Source organism: Sebastes fasciatus, chromosome 14 (genome assembly GCF_043250625.1).
Source record: "Sebastes fasciatus isolate fSebFas1 chromosome 14, fSebFas1.pri, whole genome shotgun sequence".
NCBI classification, from domain to species: domain Eukaryota; kingdom Metazoa; phylum Chordata; class Actinopteri; order Perciformes; family Sebastidae; genus Sebastes; species Sebastes fasciatus.
In genome coordinates this window covers 21,781,055-21,807,130 of record NC_133808.1, presented here as the reverse complement: position 1 = coordinate 21,807,130, position 26,076 = coordinate 21,781,055, and the positions used below count along the sequence as shown (strand labels likewise).

Here is a 26,076-nt window from a genome sequence, read left to right as displayed (position 1 = left end):
CTGAGGTAATGCCACTTGATCACACCTAAAGGCTCCTGCAAGGCAATTAAATGTCTTTTTCCAAGTTGCGTTTCGTTTAGCGTTGGTTGAGGGTGCACGCATGCAAAACAAAGCAATTGGTTTGAGACAATTTGTGGATACGCTTCATGCCGCACCACATTATCCACTGTATTATCACATAAAACTAAACTAAGGCTTTGTTATTTTAATGAGCACTCTAAGTGTTCACTTTGCTTTCCCATTGCAACTACAACACAACCCTGCAATCAGGGAGAGAGAGAGAGAGAGAGATGGGATAGGAGAGGAGGGGATCGGGTTTCTCAGCCGCTCTGTACCCTAATCCTGGATTTGGAAACGGGATGAGGAGAAACGCAGGTAAGGACAAACACAAGTAATAACAGCACTGACATGGGATTGGTAGGTGGGGGGTGAGCAGCTCGATAGGAAATAGGGGGTCTCATAGGTCGAGCGAGGGGTGGTTAGTTGTCGGTGGGTGGGATATAAATACCTGCAGTAGACAAGGGCGGTAAAATGCTGAGGGTATGACAGGCACAGGCTTACCTGCATCTATTATAGGGAAAAGTTGACAGGGACATGCATTGTAGAGGCCTCGGTGAGAGAAAGCTCAATAGTTGAGAAACATCTTTGAGCTGATAGTAACTTCAACCTGAAGCTCATCACTATTCATCTTTGAGAGTCTGAGGCTACAGATGTGCTGCAAACTGTGAAGAGTTCTGGCTGAAGTGCTGACATCCACTTCCTTTTGAGAGAAAAAAAAAGGTAACCGTTCGGAGTTTTCTACCTGCCTATTCCCAAGTGATTGAAGTGAGAACTCTGCTTGGTTGAATTAGGGAGAAAAGGACAAGACAAGAAGAAAAGACGCAGCGAGAAAAAGACAAGGCAGAACAAGAGAAGGCCAAAGAAGACGAGAGGAAGACAAAGGGCAAGACAAGACATAACAAGACACAAGAAAAGAAGGGAGAGGAAGAGATTTCAAGAGGATAAGAAAAAAACAGGACAAGGAACGCAACAATGGGAGACAAGACCAATTAGCAAGAGAGGGCAAAGAAAAGAAACCAGTTAAGAAAGAGATCACGTCACACTTCAGTGTACCATTGGGACCGTTCGAGAGAGGCAGGAGAAGAATGGCATGCCAGGCATTCAGCGCCGACTCTTTCGCCCCACTTTCAGATTCAGCCTTGCCAATCCTCATGCACCACGCCTCTACCGTCGACTGCCTGCCAGCCAGCTCCCATGCTCACAGCATGGTTTCTGCAGGTAACCTGGGCTCAAATGGTCTTCTGTCCTGTAAGGTTAACTATATATTTTTTTATTGTTCTCATCTTGTGTGCTTTACCTTTGCCAAAATTGTTCTGCAAAAATTATGCTTTCGCTGTCGCAAAGTAAGAGGAGAGTGGAAGTTTATATTGCCTGAATGATATGGACCATGACCCACATAGTGGATGTTAAACCCCAGCTGCAGGAAGGCAGACCTCTATCAACTACTTCAATCTTCCACTTCAGCCTTGTGAGGCTATATGAAGAGAGGATATTGGCATTGGGCCGTTTCTTCCTGTGACAAAGTGAGATTTGCTCATGTTGATAGTGACTACACCATTGATTATATAGCAAGTCCTGTGGCGGCTGCAGGTGAGTGCTGTCTCGTTTAGGGCTACAAGTTGCTCCTATAGACCTCTAATTGACCCAAGCTGAGCATTTATGAATGAGGATGAATTAGATTGAAAAATACATTTATTCAAAGCCAACCCAAATTATGTAAATGCATCTAATCATCTGGTTTGGCCCAGCTGTCTCTACTCAGTGGATAATTGCTTTGAGGATATGTTATCAGTATGGCTAACTCCCCAAGGTCTTTTTTCATGACGGAGCAATGTGGAGAAAACTTCCTGTGGGTTTTAGTGCCTGCTGTTTGTTGTAGCGTAGAATAGACAAAATTAGATCATGCAGAACGTTAGCCATACAATACATTTATATAGCGGCAAGTTAAACATATCTTGCCAAATAGATTTTTCAGCTTAGACAGTACTATACTTGTGGAATTTTGCTGGCCTATATTTGCTTTCTGTCTTCCAATTTATCAATGAAATGTGAAAAGAGGCCATCTAAAATAAATGGGGGAAAAAAATAAGCACAATCTGTAATAATGAAACAAGTCAAATTTGCAATTGGCAGGATTGTCCTCAGTGGCACAGTAATTTTATTGATGTTTAAGACAGCCTCATAAGCCTTGGTCAAATCATGATACGTGACACATAGAACACAGAAACGGTCTCTCAACTTTCAACTGCTTGAAGTGAAAACCAAGCTGCATAAAAAGATGAATACATGAATAATTATGCTATTAGCAGAGCACATGACCAGGGCAATGTCCAACTACATTTAAATACACTTAGCAGAGAAGAGCATCCACAAAAGCAAAGGTTTTAAAGAAATCTAGCTGGGGAAGTGTCAAAATAAATGAAACATTGGTTGCCATCTCAAGGTTCATTTCCCTGGTTTTAGAAGCAAATGTTTTGGCTTGCCACAATACGTTCATTTTAAAACCACTTTCAAACCACAGGGTTGTGTAAGGTGTGAGCTCTGTTCGTTTAAAGCTGTACCAGCATCCAATTCTGACTCTGCAGTGTCAGTTTGGTAGAAACTCGAATATTAGCAGTCATCATCAGCTTCCTCTCTCTGTCTGTCTGATGTGATTGAGCTTTCTTTATGAGCAAATTAAGCTTGTCAAAATGATTTACATTATATTTACTTTCAGAGACGTGTTTAATGGGCTTTCAGTGGAACGTGTTAGTGTGCGTGAGCAACTGCATTTTCATGTTAGTTCAGAGGCATTTCTGCATCGAACATGTCTTTAAGAACCCACTTCAAATCAAATTGACATGCATCTTGTGCATACAATTAGCAGCTGCTTCAATTTAAAAATGTAATATAATCACTTTCAAAACCCCATATTACTCAAACTCTAATCTGAACTGTATTTAAAGCTGACCTGTACTCAGATCCTAGCTAACGCTCTCCAGTTCTTAATTTGCTGATCTTTCAGATTGTAACCACATTTGTCTCCATCAGTATCATCTGGGCTGTCCCTGGGTCAGCCCTCCAAGCGCTCCCACATGCACCTGTCCACCTCCTCCCTCGGCAACACTCTCGGCAACTCAGGCCTACATTACCCAGTCGCCCCTTGTCACTACGGCAACCAGCAGGCCACCTATGGCATGATGGCAGGTGAGTGGTGGTGATGGTATTTGTGACAACTACTGCAAGGCTGTAATTAATCTGTTCGTCAATCAACAAACAATTAATCATCAATAATTTTGATAGTCAATTAAGCCTTTAATTCATGTATTAAGCACATTATGCTGTAATGGTAATGTAGCTGTAATCTCTCTCTCTCTCTATCTCTCTCCCTCTCTGTCTGTAGCTCAGGAGATGCTCTCTGCCAGTATTTCTCAGACTCGTATCCTGCAGACATGTGGTGTCCCTCACCCCAACATGGTAGGCAGTGCAAACCCATTGCAAGGTAATGATCAAATACACACTCTCACACACATGCATACACACACATAATCACTCCCTCTGTTGGCAAGCAGTTGAATCCAGTAAATTGATCAGACAATTTCTTTATTCCTATTTTATTTAAAATATGCTACAAGTTAAAAATCAATTTCAGACTTGATCACTTTGCCGAATGCTTGAGCTCTTTAAGGCACTTGTTAAACATAACTGTCAAAGACGACTTGCCACTTCCTCTGAATCCTGCAGAGAGAGCAGAAATATGAATATAGAAGTGGCAATGTGAAAACTGTCAGGAGAGATGGTAATGGTGTTGAGAGATTTTCTATTTTTTCATTCCACAAGATTCTGGTGCCAAGTTCAAGTCAGTCATCAGTCTTTTTATACCTGCCAAAAATGTTGTTGACAGTCAACATTTAGCTCCATACATTGATCAAGAAATGCTGTTTTTGTGATTTTATATAGCAACGTGGTCCTACATTTCACTGAATTTTCTCGCAAAGTTGGAACAGTTTTGGTTATTTCACGAGAGATTTCTGCATTTCTGTTTTTAACTTGGCCCCTCTGGTGATGTTACTAAGCACTAATGAGGAATAAAAAACATTTGAATCAAAATGTGATGATCCTCATGTTGCCAGGCCGTTGTCAATCAAATCTTATCTATTCACAACACAGGACAAAGTATGCACTATAGCTTTGATTGTTGCTTATTTAACCATAAATATTAGATTTTACTGTGAAATATTTTAAGATTTAAAAAAAATTTTCAGGGGCTTTAAGTCACATTTTGCACCAAATCATAATTTATCATGACAAATTTAATCACTATAATGAAGGACCAGTTTTGATTTTGCATTTCAAAAAACATTATACTATGCAAGTAACATTAACACAATTGTCCGTTCTTCTCTGAAATCACTTTAAAGTAGTAATTATTAATATACACACAGTAGAAGACACAAATAACTTTCCAAAGTCATAAGTAAATTAAAAAAAAATACATTTCAGATGCATGTCTGTGAAAGAAAGTCTATAGTACAACCTTGTTTGATATAATCAAGTGGGAGCAAATACAGACCAAAAAGAATTGGACCTAATATGTAACCCTGCTGGCACAGAACAATTAACATTTGCAGAGCAAATGAGATTGCTGCTTATCTTTTAACAGAGAAGACTGATTGAGGATTTTAACCACTGGAGTGTAGACCCGACGACATCGACCCGCTCCTGTAAATGGTCTAATAATATTGTATGGTCTGCAGTGTCTTAGACTGTGCTGAAATATAATAAGATTAAAATGAAATACCTGGCCACATTTAGTATTACCATCAGTAGGTCATCACAAAAAGAAACTTGATTAAAGTGGTCAACAACAGCTCTCAGCAGAGGGATATTTGAGAGGAAAGGGCAGTAACTGAGTTAATAGCATTAAACACAACTCTGTAATTATGTGAACTGGATTAGACAAGGTCACAGAAGAACTTGTTCCCTTTATTTTTTCTTTTTAAATCAGCACTAATCTATTTGTTATATTAAGTATGAAGTGTAATGTGAAAGGTGTCGCTTTATGAACCCTCAGAGTTATCAACTCTTGAGTTCCCCTCAGCTATGGAGCTTGTTAGCCTTCTTTTCCTCATCAACCTTGTTTTCAGCCACAGCAGGCAAATGTTAAACCCACTGTACGATACCTGCCCAGCACAAAATAGCACACAGTGGAGCATTTCTCAGCTAAAGTGCCGGTTTAGAGTCATTGGCGGAGACCAAAACAGAGCTAACAAACGCAAATACTCTGCTGGACATGTAAGTAGGCAAATATTAGCTAAGATGTTGGCCAACTTTATATGATGATAAAAAGTTAATGCTGTGGTTCAGTTTATTCAATATTAGCAACAACAATTTGAAGTTAGTGTCTCAGTTTGTGTGCTTTCTATCTTTGCTCAGCATAAAGCTGCTGGTGCTGGCATGCTCTTTGGATGGTGCACATGTGTAGCAGCTGGAGGGTCCATGGCCATGTGCACAAAGGCTTGTGAGATGCTTTCACAAACCCACTGATCCCACATGTGTTCTCAAAGGGGCTTGTTGTCCAGTCTGTCTCCACAGCACACAAACAAACTGCTGTGTGCACCGCAGCATAGCTGTACGCTCACCAGGGAAATTCATCAGACACAAACGAGGCAAATTCTTCTCTCTTTCTCCAACATGGTGAAGAGAACAGGAGGCCACATATTCCTCCAGGCCAGGGAGAGTCTAAATGGCTCAAACACTGCTGTTGGTAGGCAATATTTATCAGTTGCGATAGCGATGCTGGTATTGTTTTCACCTTGTGAGTCTGTCTGTGTGTGTGTGTGTGTGTGTGTGTGTGTGTGTGTGTGTGTGTGTGCGTGTGTGTGTGTGTGTGTGTGTGTGTGTCATCATGGCAAAATGTGATCCTAGAGATACCTACTACCTACCTACCATTGCGGTGACATTGGAATCTGACAGATTTTGTCACCACGATAGTGTCGCAACCGTGCAAGAACCAAAATTTTATAGGTGTGTAGTTGACACACACACACACACACGCGCACACACACACACACACACACACACACACGCACACGCACACACACACACACACACTTTACACCCCTGTTGCAGCTGGTGTGATCGCATTGCAAGATGGTCTCTAGCTGGCTATGTCAGAGTTTCAGATGAAGCTTTTATGGCAATGCTATATCCGTGTTCTATAGAAAAAATATTGCTATGTGTATATGCTCAATTTGAAGAAGGAGATGTAGGAGTAAATATCTTTGCCCTGAGCAAAGTCAATTAGAGATCATCTTGCGATGGGATCACACCAGACGTGACACCTGGGGCGTAATGTGAGGGGGCCCTATGGCCTCTTATCCACCTCCCATCCCACTACTTCCGGCACCCTTGCTCGGACCACACCCATCTTCAAACTCGGCCTTCACTTTGATCTCATCTACACACCTGTAAAGTTTTCTGACTGCATCTTGCATAGTTGCGACGCTATCGCGATCACAAAATCTGTCAACAGACAAATAAACACCTGGTTAGGTACTCAAAACCACCTATGTGGTAGTTCCTGCTACAGTAGGAGTCTCCAGGGCCACATTTTGCCATGATGAGACACACACAGACTCACAAGGTGAAAACAATACCAGCGTTGCTGTCGCGGCTGGTAAAAACTGAACATTATAACCTCCAACCTTGTGTTGGAATATTAGTTTTAGCCAGATGTAAATGATAAACTGGCAGCATATAGCCACATCATTGCAACCAGTTTTCACTGCACTACAATCCCACTGACACAAGATGGGAGTGTTGCATTGCTCATTATGGATACTGTTTCAGCAATGTTAATACTATCAAAAGCAAACAATATTCATGGGATAGTTCAGGGTGGATTGAAGACAACATTTGGTCGCTGTCAGACTTAAATCAGAAATCAGGTATTGGCTATTGTCTGTTCCTACATTTTGATGATATGATTGATTCAACTTTTTCGTAAATTTGATCAATGCAGTTGTTTTTCTTCCATAGCAGCTGTGCAGAGTGTTGATGGGAATGAGAAGCATCATATTCCAAATTACAATTAGTCATCCACCCATCTGTTCCTCTGGCAGTAATCTGTCATTAATTCTAACAAAAGAAAGAAACTAGGGATTGGCAGCAACAGCCAAAAGTTCCACTGCAGCTAATCACTTAACATTAACAGCCACTCGTAGAAAGTAGAAGTCCACTCAGAGAGCACAGACCTCCGCCAAGGCCGTGAAAATGTTTGAATCCGCTCCAAAATGTTAAAGGTTCTTCCTTGGACCAGGCTACACCCTTACATCAAGTTTCATGAAAATTTGGCACATAGTTTTTCAGTCATCCTGTTGACAAACAGACAAACAAACCAAACAAAAAACATAACTTCCTTGGCAGAGAAAACAATGAAGAATCTTGAATAGCCTGTGGCATGTTATGCAACTCAAATATTTTTGTTTTTATAGAGACATTTTGTGAACTCAGCTTTGTGTGGCAACACTGAAGCCAAGGATAAGAGTGGTCCAAAGTGAATGGGCTTGTTAAATTACAGATTAAATGCAGAGATGAATATCTGGAATATATTATGTTAAAGGTCACATATTATGCAAAATGCACTTTTCCATGTCTTTTAAACATCAATATCTGTCCCCAGTGTGTCTACAGGCCACCATAGTATCATAAAAGACCATCCTCTCTCTTTTTCTCCTGCTCCGTTTGTCCGGAAATGGGTGCAGAAATAAAAACTAGCTTTTTTCCTAGTCTTCTGACGTCATTAGGCAGAAATGCAAGCCATGTAAGGGTTTCCTGGTCGAACCAGAGAGAACCTTCAGTAGCTGACCCCGCCCCACAGCACGTCACTGTCTCTCCTCCTCAACCTAACTTGAGCAAAGTCTGCAAGAACCAGCAGAACAGGCTTCATGTACTCCCATCATCTAAATATAACATGTTCTTTCACAAAGGCTTTATGTAATTACACTGTTTAAACAGATGATATTTATATATTATATATATTTGATGTCATGCATGTAGCAGAGTACAGGGAGTAAATAGTGACTTGTAAGCAACACAACACATTTCTGTTTCACAGTCAAACTTTATTTGAGTAGACAGATGACAATATTAATTATTCACAGCATTTGTAATCATCCCACCTGTTAGTTAGTTATGTTAACATGGTACAGGAGAAAGTCTTCAGCTCTGGTAAACTATGGTAAGCTAAGCTCCGGTGGTCTGTAGTCATGGTAACACAGAGACAGCTACTACTGTAAATAATATACCATTACTCTGATCTTCCATACATTTATCTTTTAGCAGAAATAATGAACTGACTACTGTTTCACATCTTCTATTTTCCACCCTGATGGTCGCTGTGTTTACACACCGTGTCATAGCGGTAGCATGTAGCTAACCCGTTAGCATGTAGCTACATGCTAACGGGTTAGCTCTGTATCTCCCATCTGCTCACAGCTATCTGCTCTCCTCTGGGATGATTCTGTCGGTCATTTCTCACAGATGGATCTGTAAAGACAGACGTAAAACAGAGTGTGTGTTTACGGTTTACAGAGTTGATGCATGAGGTAAACACTGAGTTAACTAACAGAGCTATAAATAGTATTATTTACCTGAGAGAAACCGTCAGGAAAACCTGGAATCTGGACCGCAGATGTTCATCATGTGTCGCCGATTTCTGATCAGATTCCTCCGGTAACGTGCGCTGGGTGAAGTTTCTGGTTTATAAACTTTAAAGTGGTTTATAAACTTTATTCTAGCTGCTATCTCTCCACTCGTCTCTCTCTCTCTCTCTCTCTCTCTCTCTAGAGAGAGAGAGAGAGAGAGAGAGAGCTTCTCCGGGAGGGAGGGGGAGGGTGACGTTGAGGACGTTTGATTGACAGAAAACGCTGACCAATCAGAGCAGAGTGGGAGGAGACAGGCTGTGAATCAGTGGTTTTCAGACAGAGGCTGAATTAGGCTCTGAGGCAGGCAGACTCAGGCTGCAGTATGAGAAGAATAAAGGGTTTTTTGAACATTGCAGCATGTAAACATGTTCTAGTGCAACATTAAAATACATCTATGAACCTGGAAATGAGCATAATATGTGACCTTTAAGGAACGGGAAAAAGAATGATTACGTTTTCACCAAAACATATTCAAATAATTTGATTATTAATTTCATCGCACAGTTTTTTTGGAGCTGGATCAGGTGTGTGCTACATGGTCTACATGGGGTTTCATTAATGGTTTTCTCCCTTACAAAATAAAAAAAATGGGGCGAAAGATCCCCTTTGTTTCAGGTGGGGATGGAAATTGTCCCAAATACTGTATTTAAAAATACTATGTGTTGGCTATCATAGTAATAATATCAAAATATTATCCTGCAGGTTCCAGCAGTTTTTATTTTTAGCAGTTCAGTGTGTCTCGCAGGGGCATGTCAAAACTTTTTTGTGCTGTGGAAATAAAGGGTGTCAGGTTACATGTGGGAATAGGGGCAATTCTGCCTTCAGCACCCTTCTGACAGTCTGAGAGTCTCCCTTGAGACTCCTACCAACTAATTTTCCTTTCTCAAGCTTTCTCTCTCTTTCTCTCGCTCCAGGGTCTCTTACTCCTTGCTTGTACAAGTTTCCGGATCATGGTTTGAGTAGTAGTTCCTGTGCATTAAGCCATGGTTTCTCCTCACTGCCCCCGGCCCTCCTCTCCACTGATGAGGCCCCTGGAGTCCTGAGTATTATAGAGATGAAAACTGATAGCCAAAGGAAGAGCATGCGGGACCCAGAAGATGTCCCTGCCATGGACTCCCCGCAGATACGAGAGCTGGAGATGTTTGCCAATGACTTCAAAATACGGAGGATCAAACTCGGTGAGTATTATCACTAAAATGATGATAATAAGAAAATGACCCCACTATCCAACTGCACCAATTAGAGACCTTACCACCGATGTTTCTGTTTTTGCACTCGCCTTGCTGCTTTTCTGCTTGTGGGTATTCTATGAAGTGCTTCTGTTTCATTTTGACCTCCAGGCTACACACAGACTAATGTAGGCGAGGCGCTTGCTGCAGTGCACGGCTCAGAGTTCAGCCAGACCACAATCTGCCGCTTTGAAAATTTGCAGCTGAGCTTCAAGAACGCCTGCAAACTCAAGGCCATTCTGGCTAAATGGCTTGACGAAGCTGAGCTGGCGGGTGGTGAGTCACACACATCCACTCCACTCCATCAACCCCCATTAAGGGCATTTATTAAAACAACTTTTACCTGGATATCTCATCTCTACGAGCTAAAAATGGGTGTCAATGTAAGTTCTAAGTGCACTTTTGAGTCAGTGTAATAGGATCTGCTAGAAATTACTGCATTCTCCCTTGCATAATCTAACACTAGCTTATACATCATCTAGGACAGTGGTTCACAACCTTTTCGCCTTTTAACCCTCTCATCACATCATGCATCCATCAGTGAGCTGTGAGCCCTTCTGTGAGTAAAGTAATTTTCTCCTCTCACAACATATTCTTTTTTTTCTTTCTGCAGCCTTGTACAATGATAAAATAGGAATGAATGAGCGGAAAAGGAAAAGGAGAACAACTATCAGGTATCAACTATAAGGAGCAAAGACAGAATTCATACCACACAGTGGCATTTTAGTTTTATAGTATTCATCTTGTCTTCTCTTTCCCTTGTTCCCCACTGCAGCCTGGGAGCTAAGGAGGCTCTGGAGCGCAGCTTTGTGGAAAAAAGCAAGCCATCCTCCCAGGAAATAGCCCGAATAGCCAAAGGCCTCCATCTGGAGAAGGAGGTGGTCAGAGTCTGGTTCTGCAATAGACGCCAAAGAGAGAAACGTGTCAAAACCAGCCTCAACCTCAGCAACTGTTTAAGCAAACTCAGTCCACACTGCATCGCACAGATGAGTAAAACACAAAGACCAATGACATAGTTATAAGGTTCAGCTAGAGTGTCCGTTCACCTCTAGTCTGATGGAGGCTCCTTCATGACCACAGCTAGTGAAAATGTGTTATTTTAAAATCAAATGTCTGACAGAAATCCCTGGTAGAACAGGAAACAGAAAAACCCAATAATAAAAACTGCCCTCATTCTACATTCAGCAGCTGTTAACGCACTTGAAACTATTTCACTGATTTAACATTCAGATGATAATTTATATCCTGTGAAGGTCAGCCTAACTTTCTTGAAGTTGAAACTGTGAAGATAAAAGCTTTTCATTAACCTCATATGATCTGCTGGTTTGACGCTGCAGTTATGACCTGACGTATGTAATGAATCTTGTCTGTGCCTTGTTTGCTATATGTATACTGAAAGAATATTAATAACATAGACCAAATATAATGTGATCTATCAGAGTGTAGATGAGCACTCGTATAGATCAGCCCTGTGCCTTTCTAAAAACAGATGTTAGCTCAACTTTGTGCATTTAACAGCAGGACTCTTTGTGTTGTAGTTATATTTGTTTGTGTGTTTGTAATCAGAGCTGATGCTCTCTCATTAATTACCTGTCTTATGAAAATGTTTTGTTTTATTTAAATTATAGCCGTGGTCAAAAAAGTAATATATTTAAAGTTTCACAACAACCTATTTATTTGATATCTAATATATTATGTTGATCTACTTTGCTGAGTACAGCCTGTTTGATTTATGGTTTGAAGTCAGGGATATGAGAAACTGAGGTCTGCCGTTTCCCTGTTGTAAGATAGATTTCATTTATCATATTTGTTGATGTTATGCTTTTGTTGCCAGTCACGACTCTGACCTGGTTGGGATGACTGATGTGAAACGTCTAAATAAAGTGAAGAAACAAGCAAACACAACTTCCCTCTCAGACAAAATCTAGGCCTTTATCTTCAGATTACATCAGATAACATTAATTGGTGCCTGGAAGAGATAGAAATAGACTGCCATGTTATAATAGTGCAGAACATGATAGGCTATGTAAGAATGTATTAGAGACAGATATGAAATGCCTTTATTCAACTTGATTGAAAATATCCAGTAAATATGCCAAAGACATAGGTTACTGCAAAAACTTATACTTGTTCTGAGCTATTGTCTTACAGTTCCCAGGCACTGAAAGGTAAATCAGTTTAATTCATTTCTGACAATAAAGGAGAACTGTGTTTCACGCAGAGCTACATGTACCATCTCTCATTTTTACTAATGCCATTATATGACTCTATGAATACATACATTATGAGAGAGAGAGAGAGAGAGAGAGTCGGGTTATGTGTGCAGGATGAACTGTGCACTTCACGGGTGTGTCACCGGGGATTCATAAATAAAGCTAGAAGACATCTTAATTCAGGAACAAGCAGTTTCCCCAGTGATTCATGTACAGCTGTCTCACTGGAGTGCAGTCAGGGGAAATAAATGCAGCAGGTTCATCGACTGCCGACACATTTCTGAGGCTGTGCGGTGGAAAGTTATAGGCACGATACGCTGAAGAGCATAAAGCTACTAAGAAGCTGCTTAGTGCTGGTCTCACAGATGCTTTAACACTACTGTTCTACGCTTATATTTAAGATTGACTCTTGGTATGATTCTTCACTTTTGATGTATTCAGAGAACATAGTGGCAGTACCACTTGTTTAATTTTCAGTTTTCTATATATTGGAAATGCAGAAAACAAATGCAATATTACTGAAAAGATCTGCATCAGTAAATACAAACTGTTTGTAAATTACATACATTACATTTTGCATACCATGCTGGTGTTTCTTATACTTTTGGATCCATCTATTGACTTCTATGTATTTCTGTATGATATTAAACTGTATTAGCAGACTTGGCAGGTCAATCGCACTTGAGCAAATTTCAAGAGCTGCCCATTCATATGGAAATGAATGGGCACCAATGACTGTCTGGAATGGTAGTAACAATTCACCTGAATATCTAGAAGAGACAGAAAAATAGTCTGTAGAGATGTAAAACATGTGTAGTTAGTTTGTCCTTTAAAGGGAAACCCATAATAGAGGCTCACCAACATGTACCTGAAGAAACTTTATTCATTATAAAAGCCATAAACCCTTTACAGAGTCACTTTACAATGACTAAACAAATAAAGAGGAGTATACATACACCTTTTAAAAAGAAATTTCTTAACCATGGAACTGCACTCAAACAATGTTGAAATCTGTTAAGACATTGTTTCCGCTCACAATCACAACAGACTGTTAAAGGTAGAGGAAAGAATGATTTACAAAAAGTCAATGAATTGTGTATTGTACATGTCAGATGCATGCAAGAATGACAATATTTTCTATTTGTTTTGGCAATGGGAATCAATGTGGCAACAAAAGGCCAAAGAGAGAGAGAGAGAGAGAAGGACAAAGACTTAATATGACTTAATATATCCCTGTCATTCTCGTGAAGCTGGCTGACATTAACAAATCACTGTAGAGAAGAGCCAGCTTCAGCTCTGAGGAAGAGAAAACATCTCTTGGATCACAGTGTATTTTTGCCAACACTTCCATCATTTCGTCGCTGTAGTGTGTGTGTGTGTGTGTGTGTGTGTGTGTGTGTGTGTGTGTGTGTGTGTGTATGTATGTTTGTGAGTGAGGCAGCTTAAAATAGCATATGACAGTAACTGCACAGCAGCTGAAAGAGAGGAGGGACTGCAGGACCAGTGCCATCCTACAATCACTGTGTAAACCCCATGTCCAATATAAGATACACAATCAGATCAACCAAGAAAAATAATTTAAAAAAACTAACTAACTTGATTACGCAGTAGCATCAAAAAAATGATTCAAAACTCTTTGATATGCCAGTCTTACATTAGTCCTAATTTGTCTTTGATTAAGTTTTCTCACACAATCTGTGCAGCATCACATCTTCGGTGGTGCTAATTAAATGCTTGCCCTCAGACTGATAAATCTCACCATCTCATGCATTATGTTGACGTAAAGTGAAGGCCTTACCCTAGTCAGTTACATTTCACATGCATATGTCGAGTTACATCATCTCCAGTAACTATGGTAGCGTACCTAAGGGTTTTAAAAACATGATAATTAATTAGCTAGTTGACCAGTTGCTTCATTTGTGTGGAGAACGTTGTTGATGATGCTTTTTTTCTCCTTTTCACTTGCATGGTAAAGTAACTGTGTCCCATTTCTGACACCCCAGGATATTTCACCCACATAACAATGAAAAACATGCACATGGAGTAGAGGATAGTTTTGCCTCAGAGGAAGTGAATCACGTAAATGGTGTTAGTAGGAAAAATACAAGTTCCATCTGGTTACCGACAACCCCTAAGCTCTTTTTAATTATCACGTTTTACTCATTAAAACTTGCTGGAGAAAGACCATCCGTCTTCAGCCACGTAAAAGCTGATAGATTATACGACTAACTCAAGTTAGACCGAAACATCAGACGGGGAAAGCCAGTTCGATGGTCTCATATACTGTAGCCCTTGTAAAGACAGAGATGGGTGGTAACAGCGTAGGTGGTTCAGATCTCTTTAGGTCAGACATCTATTACTGGTCCACCTTCAGGCTGTGGCCACTCCAGTGTCATAATAAATATTATTTTCGCATAAATAGATCAGATGTTCTGCCCTAATGATCTGTAAGGCAACCTGCCAAAGAAAGTGTGAGTATGTAAGTGTTAATAAACATGTCTGCCTGCATGTCTTTGAATGTCTTAATGTGTGTGTGTATGTGTTGGTGTGCACTCTTTGTTACACCTGTAGCATTTCAACAATGAGAAAACCAACGTGTCTAAAAGAGTCCGTATCAATCAGTATTAATGTTGCACAGGTTTTATAACGTGCACATTAATACGGGGAAGACAATTAGTCCACTCCCAGAGCTCGGAGCTGTCTCTCGATCTCGTCGTCGGAGATGGTGGCCTGTTTGGAGGAGGCGGCGCTGGGGAGGCTCTTTCCTGCAGCTGGAGCTCTCACCATCTGGAAACACACATGGGCAGAAAAATCCCATTAGCAAGCATGCTCAATTCAAACTTCACACACACACATCCACAAAGCCTGGTACTTGTTGTAAGATTGGCTGCCATGGACAGCTGCCTACCGCTACTCCAAAGCCAAATGTTAAAGACCAGTTCAAATTGTCAATTATATTGGAAAACTATTAACTCCACGTAACAATTCATGCTGCATGAATACTTTGTGATGTCCCTTTACATTACTATATCCCACGTCAGCTTTAATGCAAGTGGCTGTCAGTTATACAAGCATTATTTTTATAGTGTAGATCATCTCTCACTTGCATGAAAAATAGGGTAAAGTAGTAAGAAATCTCTTTTCAACTTTCTTTAATCTCTCTCTTGAAAATATAGCTTTCCAGGTTTCTTGGTTAATGCTGCAACATAAGGCACATTAAGGCTTTTGTTACAACAACCTGGCGCTCATCACCAAAAGGCATAATTAAATGATGTGGATCTTAATTCAGATTATTATTAAATTGCCTTTGTCTTTGCTGAAAAACTGAAGTCATTTTCTGGCACTTGTTATTTGCCATACTTAAAAAAAAACTTTATTATAATCATCATATACATACATGTACATACATGAAATCTGACCTCTGCATTTAACCCATCCTAAGTATTTTATGAGCACTGGGCTGCTGGAAGCTACCGGGAGAAACTTGGGTTTTAGTGTCTTGCTCAAGGACACTTCAACATACAGAGAGTAGGAGTCGGGGATCGATACGCCAATTTTGTGGTTAAAGGACGACCCACTCAACCCACTTACCTACAGCCGCCCATCATACTTAAACCAGTGTACATGTAATGACAATTCCACTGAATATGACAATAACACATATGGCTGCTTATTCACTTTCATTAGTTTCTCCCAAACTACCATAGTTTATGAGTTTTGTAACTTCCTTTCAGCTTTAGGGTTGATTGAGAAAGCTTTTATTGTTTTGCTTTTCCCAGAAAGAGCACGGTACGAGGGCATTCGGAGAACTCTCTGCTCAGTCTTTTATTGTGATTGAAATTCAAAAACACTTTTGCAGCTTTTTTATGAATCTTGCCTGTTTGTTCTCTCCAGCTGTGGGCTTGTTTATGGGACAATTTGTGGGTTTGTACATTGTTATGAGAGGTAATAACTCATGGAGCCCCCCAGGGGGAGCCAGATACACAGCAGATGGGCTGCCTGGCAGTTACACAGACTACAGTACATAAGAGGTAGAAGAGCTGAAGGGTAGCCCCACCATGTGGCAGCTGGAATACATGTTAACAGTCGATTAAAAGCCATGTGGAACACTTATTGTTCAGTTCATGTTGCTGGGGGATGATTTACATATGTAAAATGTGCTTTTACGTTTTGCATTTATAGCTGAATAGCGATAACACTTAGATAACAATAAATGAAATAGGTATTGCCCCATGGGCTTAAAGTGTATTCCAACAGAAGGGAGTATAAAGTTAAGGTATGTAGGATGCTAATTTCTCTCTCTCATTTTAAATTTCTTACCTTTCCTGAGATCTCAATGCCGATCTCATCCAGAACCTGGTTGACAATGTCCTGAGATTCCTCTTCATCCCCAGAATCATCGAAGATCTCATCCAAAGTGTCGTTAACTGAACAGATTGTGAGACAGGGAGGGAGGAGATAAGGACAGACGGGTCAATTAAATCAAACACATTGATTTTCAGTCACAGTTTGGACTTTAGAGTGAGATAGCTTCAAATTATGCACTCAAACTAGTAAATGTACTATGTATGTGCGGATGTCTGTGTGTTAGCATTTACACTTGAAATGGAAAAGCCTCTCTATATCATCGTCACAATCATTCTTTTCATAATTCTCTTTCACTCATCAAAACACAAACTGCAACACATGTCACTCCTTACTCCTTACACCTTTCACACATATCCTGACAATCTGGTTTTTGGCAAGCCTTTAAATACCAGAGCTCTTTGTGTGTGTGTGTGCAAGTGTGTAGCATGAGTCCTTACTCATGTCCTCGGTCATGTCCATCTTCATGTTCTCCTTCTGGAAGTCCTGCATGGTCTTCATGGTCTTCTGTGGATCCATCTTTTTATTCACTGCTGACATTGTCTGTACACATGATTAAAAGAAAGGTTAGAGAATTAATCTAGAGGTTTTAAGCGAGCAAAGAAACAAAACGGCAGTAAAGGGATGTAGCAAATAATCAAAACCTTCATGCTGGACTTACACTGCCTTTTTTCATCATAAGCAGGTGGAAAAAACATGTGCGAAAAAAATAAATTAAGCTGAAATTTCAGTTTGATTCACATAGTCGTCATATAGAGAACCTTTATTCTCACAGAAATTGCTCTAGGTAAATTGCCTTGCATATTACAGACTAGGCAGTTTTCTACACTTTTTACAAATCAGTATGTGTCCCAAGGAAATATTAGTTTGGTTGGAATAAGGCTTTAGAAGACTTGCTCTGTATTCATTAGCAATTTGGGATAATAGAAGTACTAGAAACCCCGGCTAACTCTAAATTATGCATCTCTTTCCTTCCTGTGAAAGATCAGCACAAACGCGGTGTACTTTCACAGCTGAGCCTGAAACAACACATTATAGACATCTCCATGTCTTCACTTAACTGTTGTTGACATACTGCTTCAAACCATGCTAACCCACAGCGGTGTGAGAGGAAAGTGCTGCATTATTCACTTAATACATTTATAGTAAAATATGTGTATAAACAAGCTTTGTGTATGTCTGACATTAAACAATTAACACATTTTCTCTCCTTCTCTGAAACAGCCATACACCCACCTCATCACACTCCATTAATCTGAAGCCTAATTATATTTGACCTGTGTGTGTTTGCGAAGTCTATGTACAGTACATCGCTCCTGGCCAATTACCACTTTTTCACACTTCATTAACAACGACGCCAGCAGACTTTGCTTTAAACATGAACAGATCCCACATTAATACTTTAATTACAACACTAAAATATTGATACGAGTGAACACTGAAACTAGTTCATATGCAAAACAGAAACACACCTAACTTTTCTAACAAAGAGTTGAATGTAGTAGATATCAAATGTCTAAATGGCCATTTAAGTGTTTTATGTTTTAAAACCTGACCTCAGACCAGTGGTGCTGAAGAACAGGGTCCAGGATCTTACCTTGGCTGTGGCAGACATGGCGCCGGCCATCTTCATTTGCGAGTTCATCATCTTTGTCTGCGTAGACATGGAGGTGACCTTAGAACTAACAGCGTATGTGCGGTTCTTCTGCTTCCTCAGCTGGACCAGCTGCTTGGCGAGAATCTTACATGCCTCTTTGTTACCAGTCTTAGCCATTTTCTTAATTTCAGCCTCCTGAAGGGGGAAGAAGAGAATAGTGGGTCAATTTTAGTCTGTGCAATGTCAGTCTGCAAATTTAGCAAATTATTGAGTATGCACAAAATATGAATAATGAACGGAGACCATGTTCCATATCACAGAATGGTATTGTATGACAGAAAATAAGGAAGCAGATGGAGCAGCCACTAACAGCTCCAGATTTTAATTCAACTATACTGTAGATATCTGGAACAAATCCACTGAGGCTACTGAGAGCCCTAGTGTCTCTGTCATCTGTCTAACTGTGAAAATAAGTATTTTATTTAGAGATAATGTTCCTGTGTATAAGCATATAAATCAAGAGAAATATAGAGTTTAAGGCTGCCCATATTGCATATTAGCTGTGGCGAAGCAGCTACTTTACACAACAGATGCATTTCTTTTCAAAGTAATGTTTTGTGAACTTTATGGTATCAGTGAGCGCCACCAATTTCCAATCTGTCAGCAATATGACATGCTTAACCATATCCAAAGCCACGTTAAGATCTTGGAGAATCAGGATGGAGTAATCAGCAGACTTGTCAACTGCGAGGATATCAGTGTTATGAATGGGCAATCCCCACCGATGCCATTTTTGAAGGGACATTTTAGACGTCCATTTCCCGTTTTCGCCATCTGAAGCGACATTCCATGACTCTGAGAGATCAGGAGGGCTTTTTGCATAGTATATTGTGTAATCATTATTATGGAAATAACTTTGTGCTGCTACTGATCTTATGACCTGCAAAGTGCTACCATGATTTCCTCTTACTGTACCATATAACACATAATGCACACACACACACATTCGTGCATACATATGCACACTATGCATTGATAAACAAACAGAACTATATATCCACAATGCTCCCGAGAGACCAATGTGTTTGCAAATATAGACATCTGGATCAGGCCTTACACACTGGCAAGCAAATACATGCTTTTAGCTTTGGTAAACATAGAAAATATAGTGATGCCCACAGGGAATCTGTGTGTGGGCACGAGTGTTCCCAAGAGAAACGAGTGGAGCTGCAGGTTACTGTGAGCTAGCCAGGCCTCTCAGCACTGCTACAGTATGTACAACCGCCCCAGCATGTGTTGTTTATTTCTTGTGTGTGTGAGCTAAAAGCATCTTCAGGAAACAAGAATCAATTATTAATGTTTGATGAAGCAATAGACATTCCCCCACTCAGCTCAGTGTCTCGGTTTCTCTCTCTCTCTCTCTCTCTCTCTCTCTCACACACACACACAGAACAGGTGCATTAGGTCCAGTCTGTATTTGCTTGCTTTTGTGAGCATAAAAAAATCTAATTAATGCCATGGAGGACAAATACTGTAGAGAAAAAAAGGGCACACAGTGACAATAATAATGTCAACTGCACTGTCATCTGAAAAACTATGAATGCTTTCACGGTGGAAGACACAGATGAGAGCAGTGGGATTTGTGCTGATATGAAGCTTATAATGTCTTATTTACTGCCTTGTCAGACAAGGAGAGAGGGGGTGATGGGGTATGATGGATAGATACAGTAGTGCTCTCCTAGACATGTAGAAATGCAGCATACAGATGTGAGGCTGTTAGACTTTGCCTGGTTGGAACTGAGAATCTTTACTTGTATAAACAAGGGACAAAGATTTTTCTGAACAACAGATGGACAATGTGTTACAACAGCAGCTTCAATTCAACTATCGTGTGGATTTACAATTTTTGCTAGAAAAAATGTTTTAAATAAACTGCTTTACATGTATTTTTGTTTCAGGAAGCCAGATTTCATATAATTAATTATGTTTTCTTCTTCTGTCCTTTTAATAAAAAAAAAGTAGATACTTAATTAACCCGATTTACTGAAACGTATTAGTCCTATTAAGCTACATGGAAAATGAACAATTTCACTTAAAATGTACTTTGATTTTGGGGGATAACTTCTGCCCTGTGCCATTTTTGTGCAATGTCTGCATATGAATGTATGTGCTTACACTCACATTTGAAGCATGCATGGTGGGGGGCAACAGACTGTCATGATTGTGCTAAACTGCTAATATAGGTCATTTCATTTCTTAGTGATGGTATCTTTTATTCAAAACGTGCAACAAAGCTTTAAAAAAAAAAAAAAAAAAACTAGACTAATTAGCGAAAAGCATTAATGAGAAATAAAAAGCTGGTTCCCCAGGGAGGTAATTATGTCCTGTATGATATTTACTTAATACAACAGAGGGGAGAGGAAACAGCCGGATTCTTTCATCTTTTAGAGAGGGGAAATGTTTTGTGTGTCTGTGAATATAGCCTTATCGTGTAACGCTGTGTGTGTGTGTGTGTGTGTGTGTGTGTGTGTGTGTGTGTGAGACAGAGAGAAGTGTGACTTGCCTGAAGCAAAGCCACCACACCATTTCATTCTTGTCTATTCATTTAGACCCATTAGCCAATCAGGCTCAATCCCCGATCGTAGGAAGAGGATTTAATATGCATCTCTAGCAAAGAGTATGTGTCGGGAGAGCAGGGGGGTCTTAATAAAGCATTGATGCAATATGTAGAAATCTATGGAAAATGCCTTGCGTAGAGATACTTTTGTTCCCCAGACTTTGTGTGTGTGTGTGTGTGTGTGTGTGTGTGTGTGTGTGTGCGTGTGTGTGCGTGTGTGTGGTCCCACCATTTGTTTCTCTTGTTTCTCCAGGTCTGCTCTGTCCCTGGTGATCTGTCTCTGAGTGCCACGCAGCTCCTTAGACTGTTCCTTGATTATGTCTTTGGAGAGAGAGAGAAAGGAAGAAAGGTCAGTTCTTCATACTTTGTAAAAGCTACGATACCTGAACATTTATAGTGAATTTTCAGATAGCAAAATACCAAAATGCAAATGCATTAATTCCAAATTAATGTGATTACTTGTATTACCTTTACTTTTGACCTTACCAAATATGTATGATTTCACATCAGCTGCATTTCAACAGAAAAAGTCAAACTAAAACATTTAATTCTGCCCTGTTGTGACCCTCCCAAATAAATAAATAAGATACAGCTATGTGCTATGTGGTGGTAAGTTAACTCCAGTCTCGAAATCTGGCATCACTCATGACTTGCATAGCCGGCATAATCAGAAGTTGACAGCTGAACAGAAAGCGCACCAATGTGAAATACTTTTTTTCTTCTTCGGTGGTTTAATTATGGACGGCCCTCTAACATTTCATCATTTTTATTCTCAGTGCAGTATAAGTGAAGAGGTAAAAAATGGTCCGAAAAATATGTTATGATGATTAGCTTTTCAATTTGGACATTTTTTTTTGTGCAATGCAGTTAGAAAGGGCAAGGTCTAAGTCAGCTGCACCGCATTGGAAGAAATCTAAAACATCTATTCAGTGGCTTAATGGTGAGCATGTTTGAGTGTGCTCCCACATGCACGCAAAATACCTCAGAGTAACAAGCAGCACGCTGAGACTGCATACTGACACTGCCAACTGTGGAAGTGCTTGGACAGCTCACACCAATATTGAGTCAGCTCTAAACCACCCACACAACGTGGCATCATGTGAGATAATGTATGACCTTGAAGTCACGCATTCATCTGTGACTTGTGAGTGAGGGACAACCCTTAGCAATCAGTGTCACAGAAACGCACACCTTCAGGACCTCCAGAAAGAAAACTAATGCAGCTGCAGTTGTGGCACTTTCAGTTAACGCTCTATTGTAGACTTGGCACTGACTATAGAAAAAATATATAGTTTTGAGATTTATCTGAAATTAGCTGCTTTATAACCTAAACCAGATTCAGTCAAAAATCTGAGGTGCTTTTGTATGTTGCAATATAGAACACACGATATCTTTTTTTATAGATTTTAAATCTATAACGAATCTTCAAGCATTAAATAAAGTAAAGAACCAGGGTAACTAAACTCCCAAAAACCAAAATAAGAGGAAAAACTAAAGGAAAAAAAAAAAATGGGAAAAAAAGTGGAAAAAAATTGCAAATATATATTGGACATTTTGTGGATGTATAATTCACTAGTAGTTTGCAATAAAAGTATTTAAAAAATAAATAAATAAAAATAAAAATAAAGGAAGAAACCTCAAAAAGAGCAAAAGAGGAGGAATGTCAATAGATGATCACAGAATTACACAACAATGAATACTTTAGACGGTTAAAAAAAGATAAAGAACTGAACAATACATTTCTAAACTAATGATTCAGCTCTATATTCATAGGTTGCTATATAATATAAAAAATATTAAATATAATTTCTTGGCAAAAGCCGACAAATGCTTATTATTTTGAAAAGTTCAGCAATTATGAACTTGGTCAAGACACGTCACTGTGTTGGACCACTTGTGGGAACGACGCATGTATACGTACAAGGTGACGTACCGCCAACGTCTCTAAGTGGGAGGGATATCGTCCTACAAATATGTGAGATCTAACACCCCCCCGCCCATTCATTCACCAAATAACCAGAAACCACTTCAGCCATCATACCCAGGGCAACAACGAAAAAAAACTCTGCCCAGAGAGCGAGAGATGAGAGAATTTAAGACTATGAGATGGAGACTGCGAAATGTGACAGCTGAGAAGACCTGACGCTGGCTTGGCATGGAGCGGAGGTAACACAGCACAGTAAGTATGCATATGGGTGAAACTGGAATGACAATGATGGGAGGAGTAGGTAGGCGGTGCTGTGAAAAGATTTGCCTTAACCAAGAGAGCATTTTTTTTTAAAACATGCAGATAATATACTTATATAATATAAACATATTTTTATGGAATTTTCCACATAAGTAAGTTTGGGGTCCAGAGGAAGTGAACTTTAATCTGGAAATCCAGCCCTAGGAGTCAACAAAATCAGTATTTTAAATAGAATAATTGATTCATTAAATTTGATAAAAGAGAGGCTGATTTTTCCATTTTGACCTTGTGAGAATGATTACCTAGCCTGGAGACAAATACTGACATACGTAGATTGAAAGGCTTTTCAGAATTTTGACATCACTGTATATTACAGACTAAAATTACCACATCCAACTAAAAAGACGTTCATGATGTCATATTTTAACAGCCTTTCCTTTACATTACAACATTGCATCACAGTTTGTGATAAGGATGAAGTTATTTTTATCACGGCATAGCAAAGCAGTTATACTTAAGAGTCTGTGTCAAACACAGTAATGGACAGTAATGTATCTTAATGTCTTCCTGAGACAGAAAATGTAAGAGATGAAACTGAGGTAGCCTTTTGTATTGATTTGAATAAATAGATACCAACATAGGATATAAATATATATAGGATAGGATATAAATATAACATAGGATATAAATATAATAATAATAATATAATATTATAGACTGCACATATGTACATATTACATTTATTTTTTGACGGACTGTACACACTATGTTCACCCATTCACTCTGTATCTTTTATATCTATTATTGTTTTTATCACCTCTCCTGTGTTTCACTCTGTTTGCTGATGTTGCTGTTTTGACACCTGAATTTCCCTCTAGGGATTAATAAAGGTTCATTTTATCTTATCTTATCTTAAAAGTCAAAACAAATATTATATCTGCTAATCTAATATAGTTGACACCATATTCAACATTTTGACACACATTTTATGATTATAGGGGGTTTATATTTCCAGTTTCTGTTCAGACATTTGAAAACAATTACTTCACAATAATATTAATAAGGATGAAATTATTTTATCACAGCATAGCAAAGCAGTTACTTAAGTAGTCTGTGTCAAACACAAATAGACAGTAATGTATCTTAATGTCTTCCTGAGACAGAAAATGTGAGACATGGAACTGAGGTAGCCTTTTGTATTGTATAAATCATAGGATATAAAAGTCAAAACAAATATTATATCTGCTAATCTAATATATTTGACATTTTCTTTCAACTTTTTGACATACATTTTATGATAATGAGGGTTTTATGTTTCTGGTTTCAGACATTTGAAAGCAATTACTTAACCTTAGCTCTTGTGTAACAATAAGAAACCTTCTTCCTAACATTAACAGATAGCTAACGATTCAATCAGTAAGTGGAAACTAACCTAAACAACCCTTGTAACAAGTAACACCACATATTGTTGTTCACTAATCCAGCCATGTATAATTATAAATAGCATGTTCACCTATTATATAAACTACATGTAGTTTGGCACAGCTAGTGTTAGGCTTCAGTCCAGCACAGTGTGACTGCATGGTGACTCAACTAACTATCTGACATCATATTCAACATATTTGACACACATTTTATGATAATGGGGGATTGTGTTTCTGGTTTCTGTTCAGACATTTGAAAGCAATTACTTAACCTTAGCTCTTGTGTAGCAATAAGACACCTTCTTCCTAACATTAACAGATAGCTAACTATTCAATCAGTAAGTGGAAACTAACCTAAACAACTCTTGTAACAAGCAACACCACATGTTGTTGTTCACTAATCCAGCCATGTATATTATAAATAGCACCTATAAGCTACATTCAACGCTAGTTTTAGGCTTCAGTCCAACCCAGTGTGACTGTCTGGTGACTCAACTAAACCCAGAACAGGTTGAACAAGTTCAGTTTCGCTGATTTAAGATGGGAACAAACACAACAAGCTATAAAGAAGTTAGCTAGCTGTTTCTCACACAGAGGAGCAAAACTTACCATCCACAGTCTTCTTCTTGAAAAGGGAAGCCATGTCGCTGCTTTAGTATCAACTTAAATAACTAAAAACACAAGTCCTGTACTGTTATAATGTGTTAACACCGCTGTTTTAGCTGTCACAGCAGCAGGGCGGTGGTGGGTCACTTTAGCAGCAGCTTCTGTTTCCTGGTTGACTTTCTGTTGTCACAGCTACTCCTCCTCTCAGCTGCTCCACGTGACGTCACGGCGGGACTCTCATGCTGCCTTCAAGTGTACCTCGTAAAATGTGCTATCATGATCAGAAAAGTGTCGAAACAATGCCAAATTAAAAATTTAAGCACGGTGGTGTCACCTGTTTATGTTCTGTTGGACTGTAAGCACTATGAATGCCTGTACTAAAGGAGAATGTCATCAATGTACATGGGTTGAGACATTAGGGCATCAGATCAATTTACCACTCTTTTGGTGTATTTATGTCCACTTAACGTAGAGTTGCAATATCCCATGCAGTAAGTGAAGGCAGCATAAAGGCAAAGGAACTGATAATAAAAATGTTCATTGGCAACAAAGACATTTATTCTTATTGCTTATATAGCAAATTGAGGTCATATTGAGTTTGCATGGATTTTACTTTTCACATTTACAGGATATTTAATCCAACTGATGTCTTGTTTCATTCATTCATTCATTCATTCTCACTTTGCAATATAATTTTCCACTGTTTATTGTCAAAACTGTATATATTGCTCCTATTGTTATGCTTCCTTCTATTTAAATGGTTCATATTTTGTTACATTTTGTTTAGCTCTTTTTTTACTGTGTTAGCTGATGCATCTTGTTTTTTGCACTATCCCCTTTGCTGCTGTACACTGCAAATTTCCCCACTGCGGGACTACTAAAGGAATATCTTAACTTATCTTATTAGGGCATCAGTCCTATTTACCACTCTTTTGGTGTATTCATGTCCACTGAACATAGAGTTGCAATATCCCATGCAGTAAGTGAAGGCAGCATAAAGGCAAAGGAACAAATAATAAAATGTGCATTGGCAACAAAGACATTTCTTATTATTGCTTACAAAGGAGGACGGTCTGCAGGACAGATAATA

General features: G+C 39.3%; 2 protein-coding genes across 3 annotated transcripts; one reads left to right on the top strand and one right to left on the bottom strand.

Annotated features, from left to right (window-relative positions):
• Positions 1–508: 508 nt before the first annotated feature.
• On the top strand, positions 509–12,402 carry pou1f1 (POU class 1 homeobox 1). 2 transcript variants are annotated; one of them, XM_074659670.1, is made up of 7 exons: positions 509–1,278; positions 3,091–3,246; positions 3,443–3,541; positions 9,662–9,925; positions 10,088–10,252; positions 10,590–10,650; positions 10,752–12,402. In XM_074659670.1, the coding sequence occupies exons 1-7, from the start codon at positions 1,146–1,148 to the stop codon at positions 10,990–10,992; spliced, it is 1,119 nt and encodes a 372-aa protein (XP_074515771.1). In that variant the 5' UTR covers positions 509–1,145; the 3' UTR covers positions 10,993–12,402. The 2 variants fall into 2 exon arrangements, with proteins under 2 accessions (XP_074515771.1, XP_074515770.1); XM_074659669.1 differs by having other exon boundaries at positions 509–1,308.
• Positions 12,403–13,052: 650 nt separating this feature from the next.
• Positions 13,053–25,193, bottom strand: chmp2ba (charged multivesicular body protein 2Ba). Its single transcript, XM_074659671.1, has 6 exons — positions 24,990–25,193; positions 20,998–21,089; positions 18,152–18,346; positions 16,995–17,097; positions 16,510–16,616; positions 13,053–14,976 (listed from the first exon to the last, which is right to left on the bottom strand). Exons 1-6 carry the CDS (start codon positions 25,021–25,023, stop codon positions 14,863–14,865), a joined length of 645 nt encoding a protein of 214 aa, XP_074515772.1. The 5' UTR covers positions 25,024–25,193; the 3' UTR covers positions 13,053–14,862.
• Between the last annotated feature and the right edge of the window lie 883 nt (positions 25,194–26,076).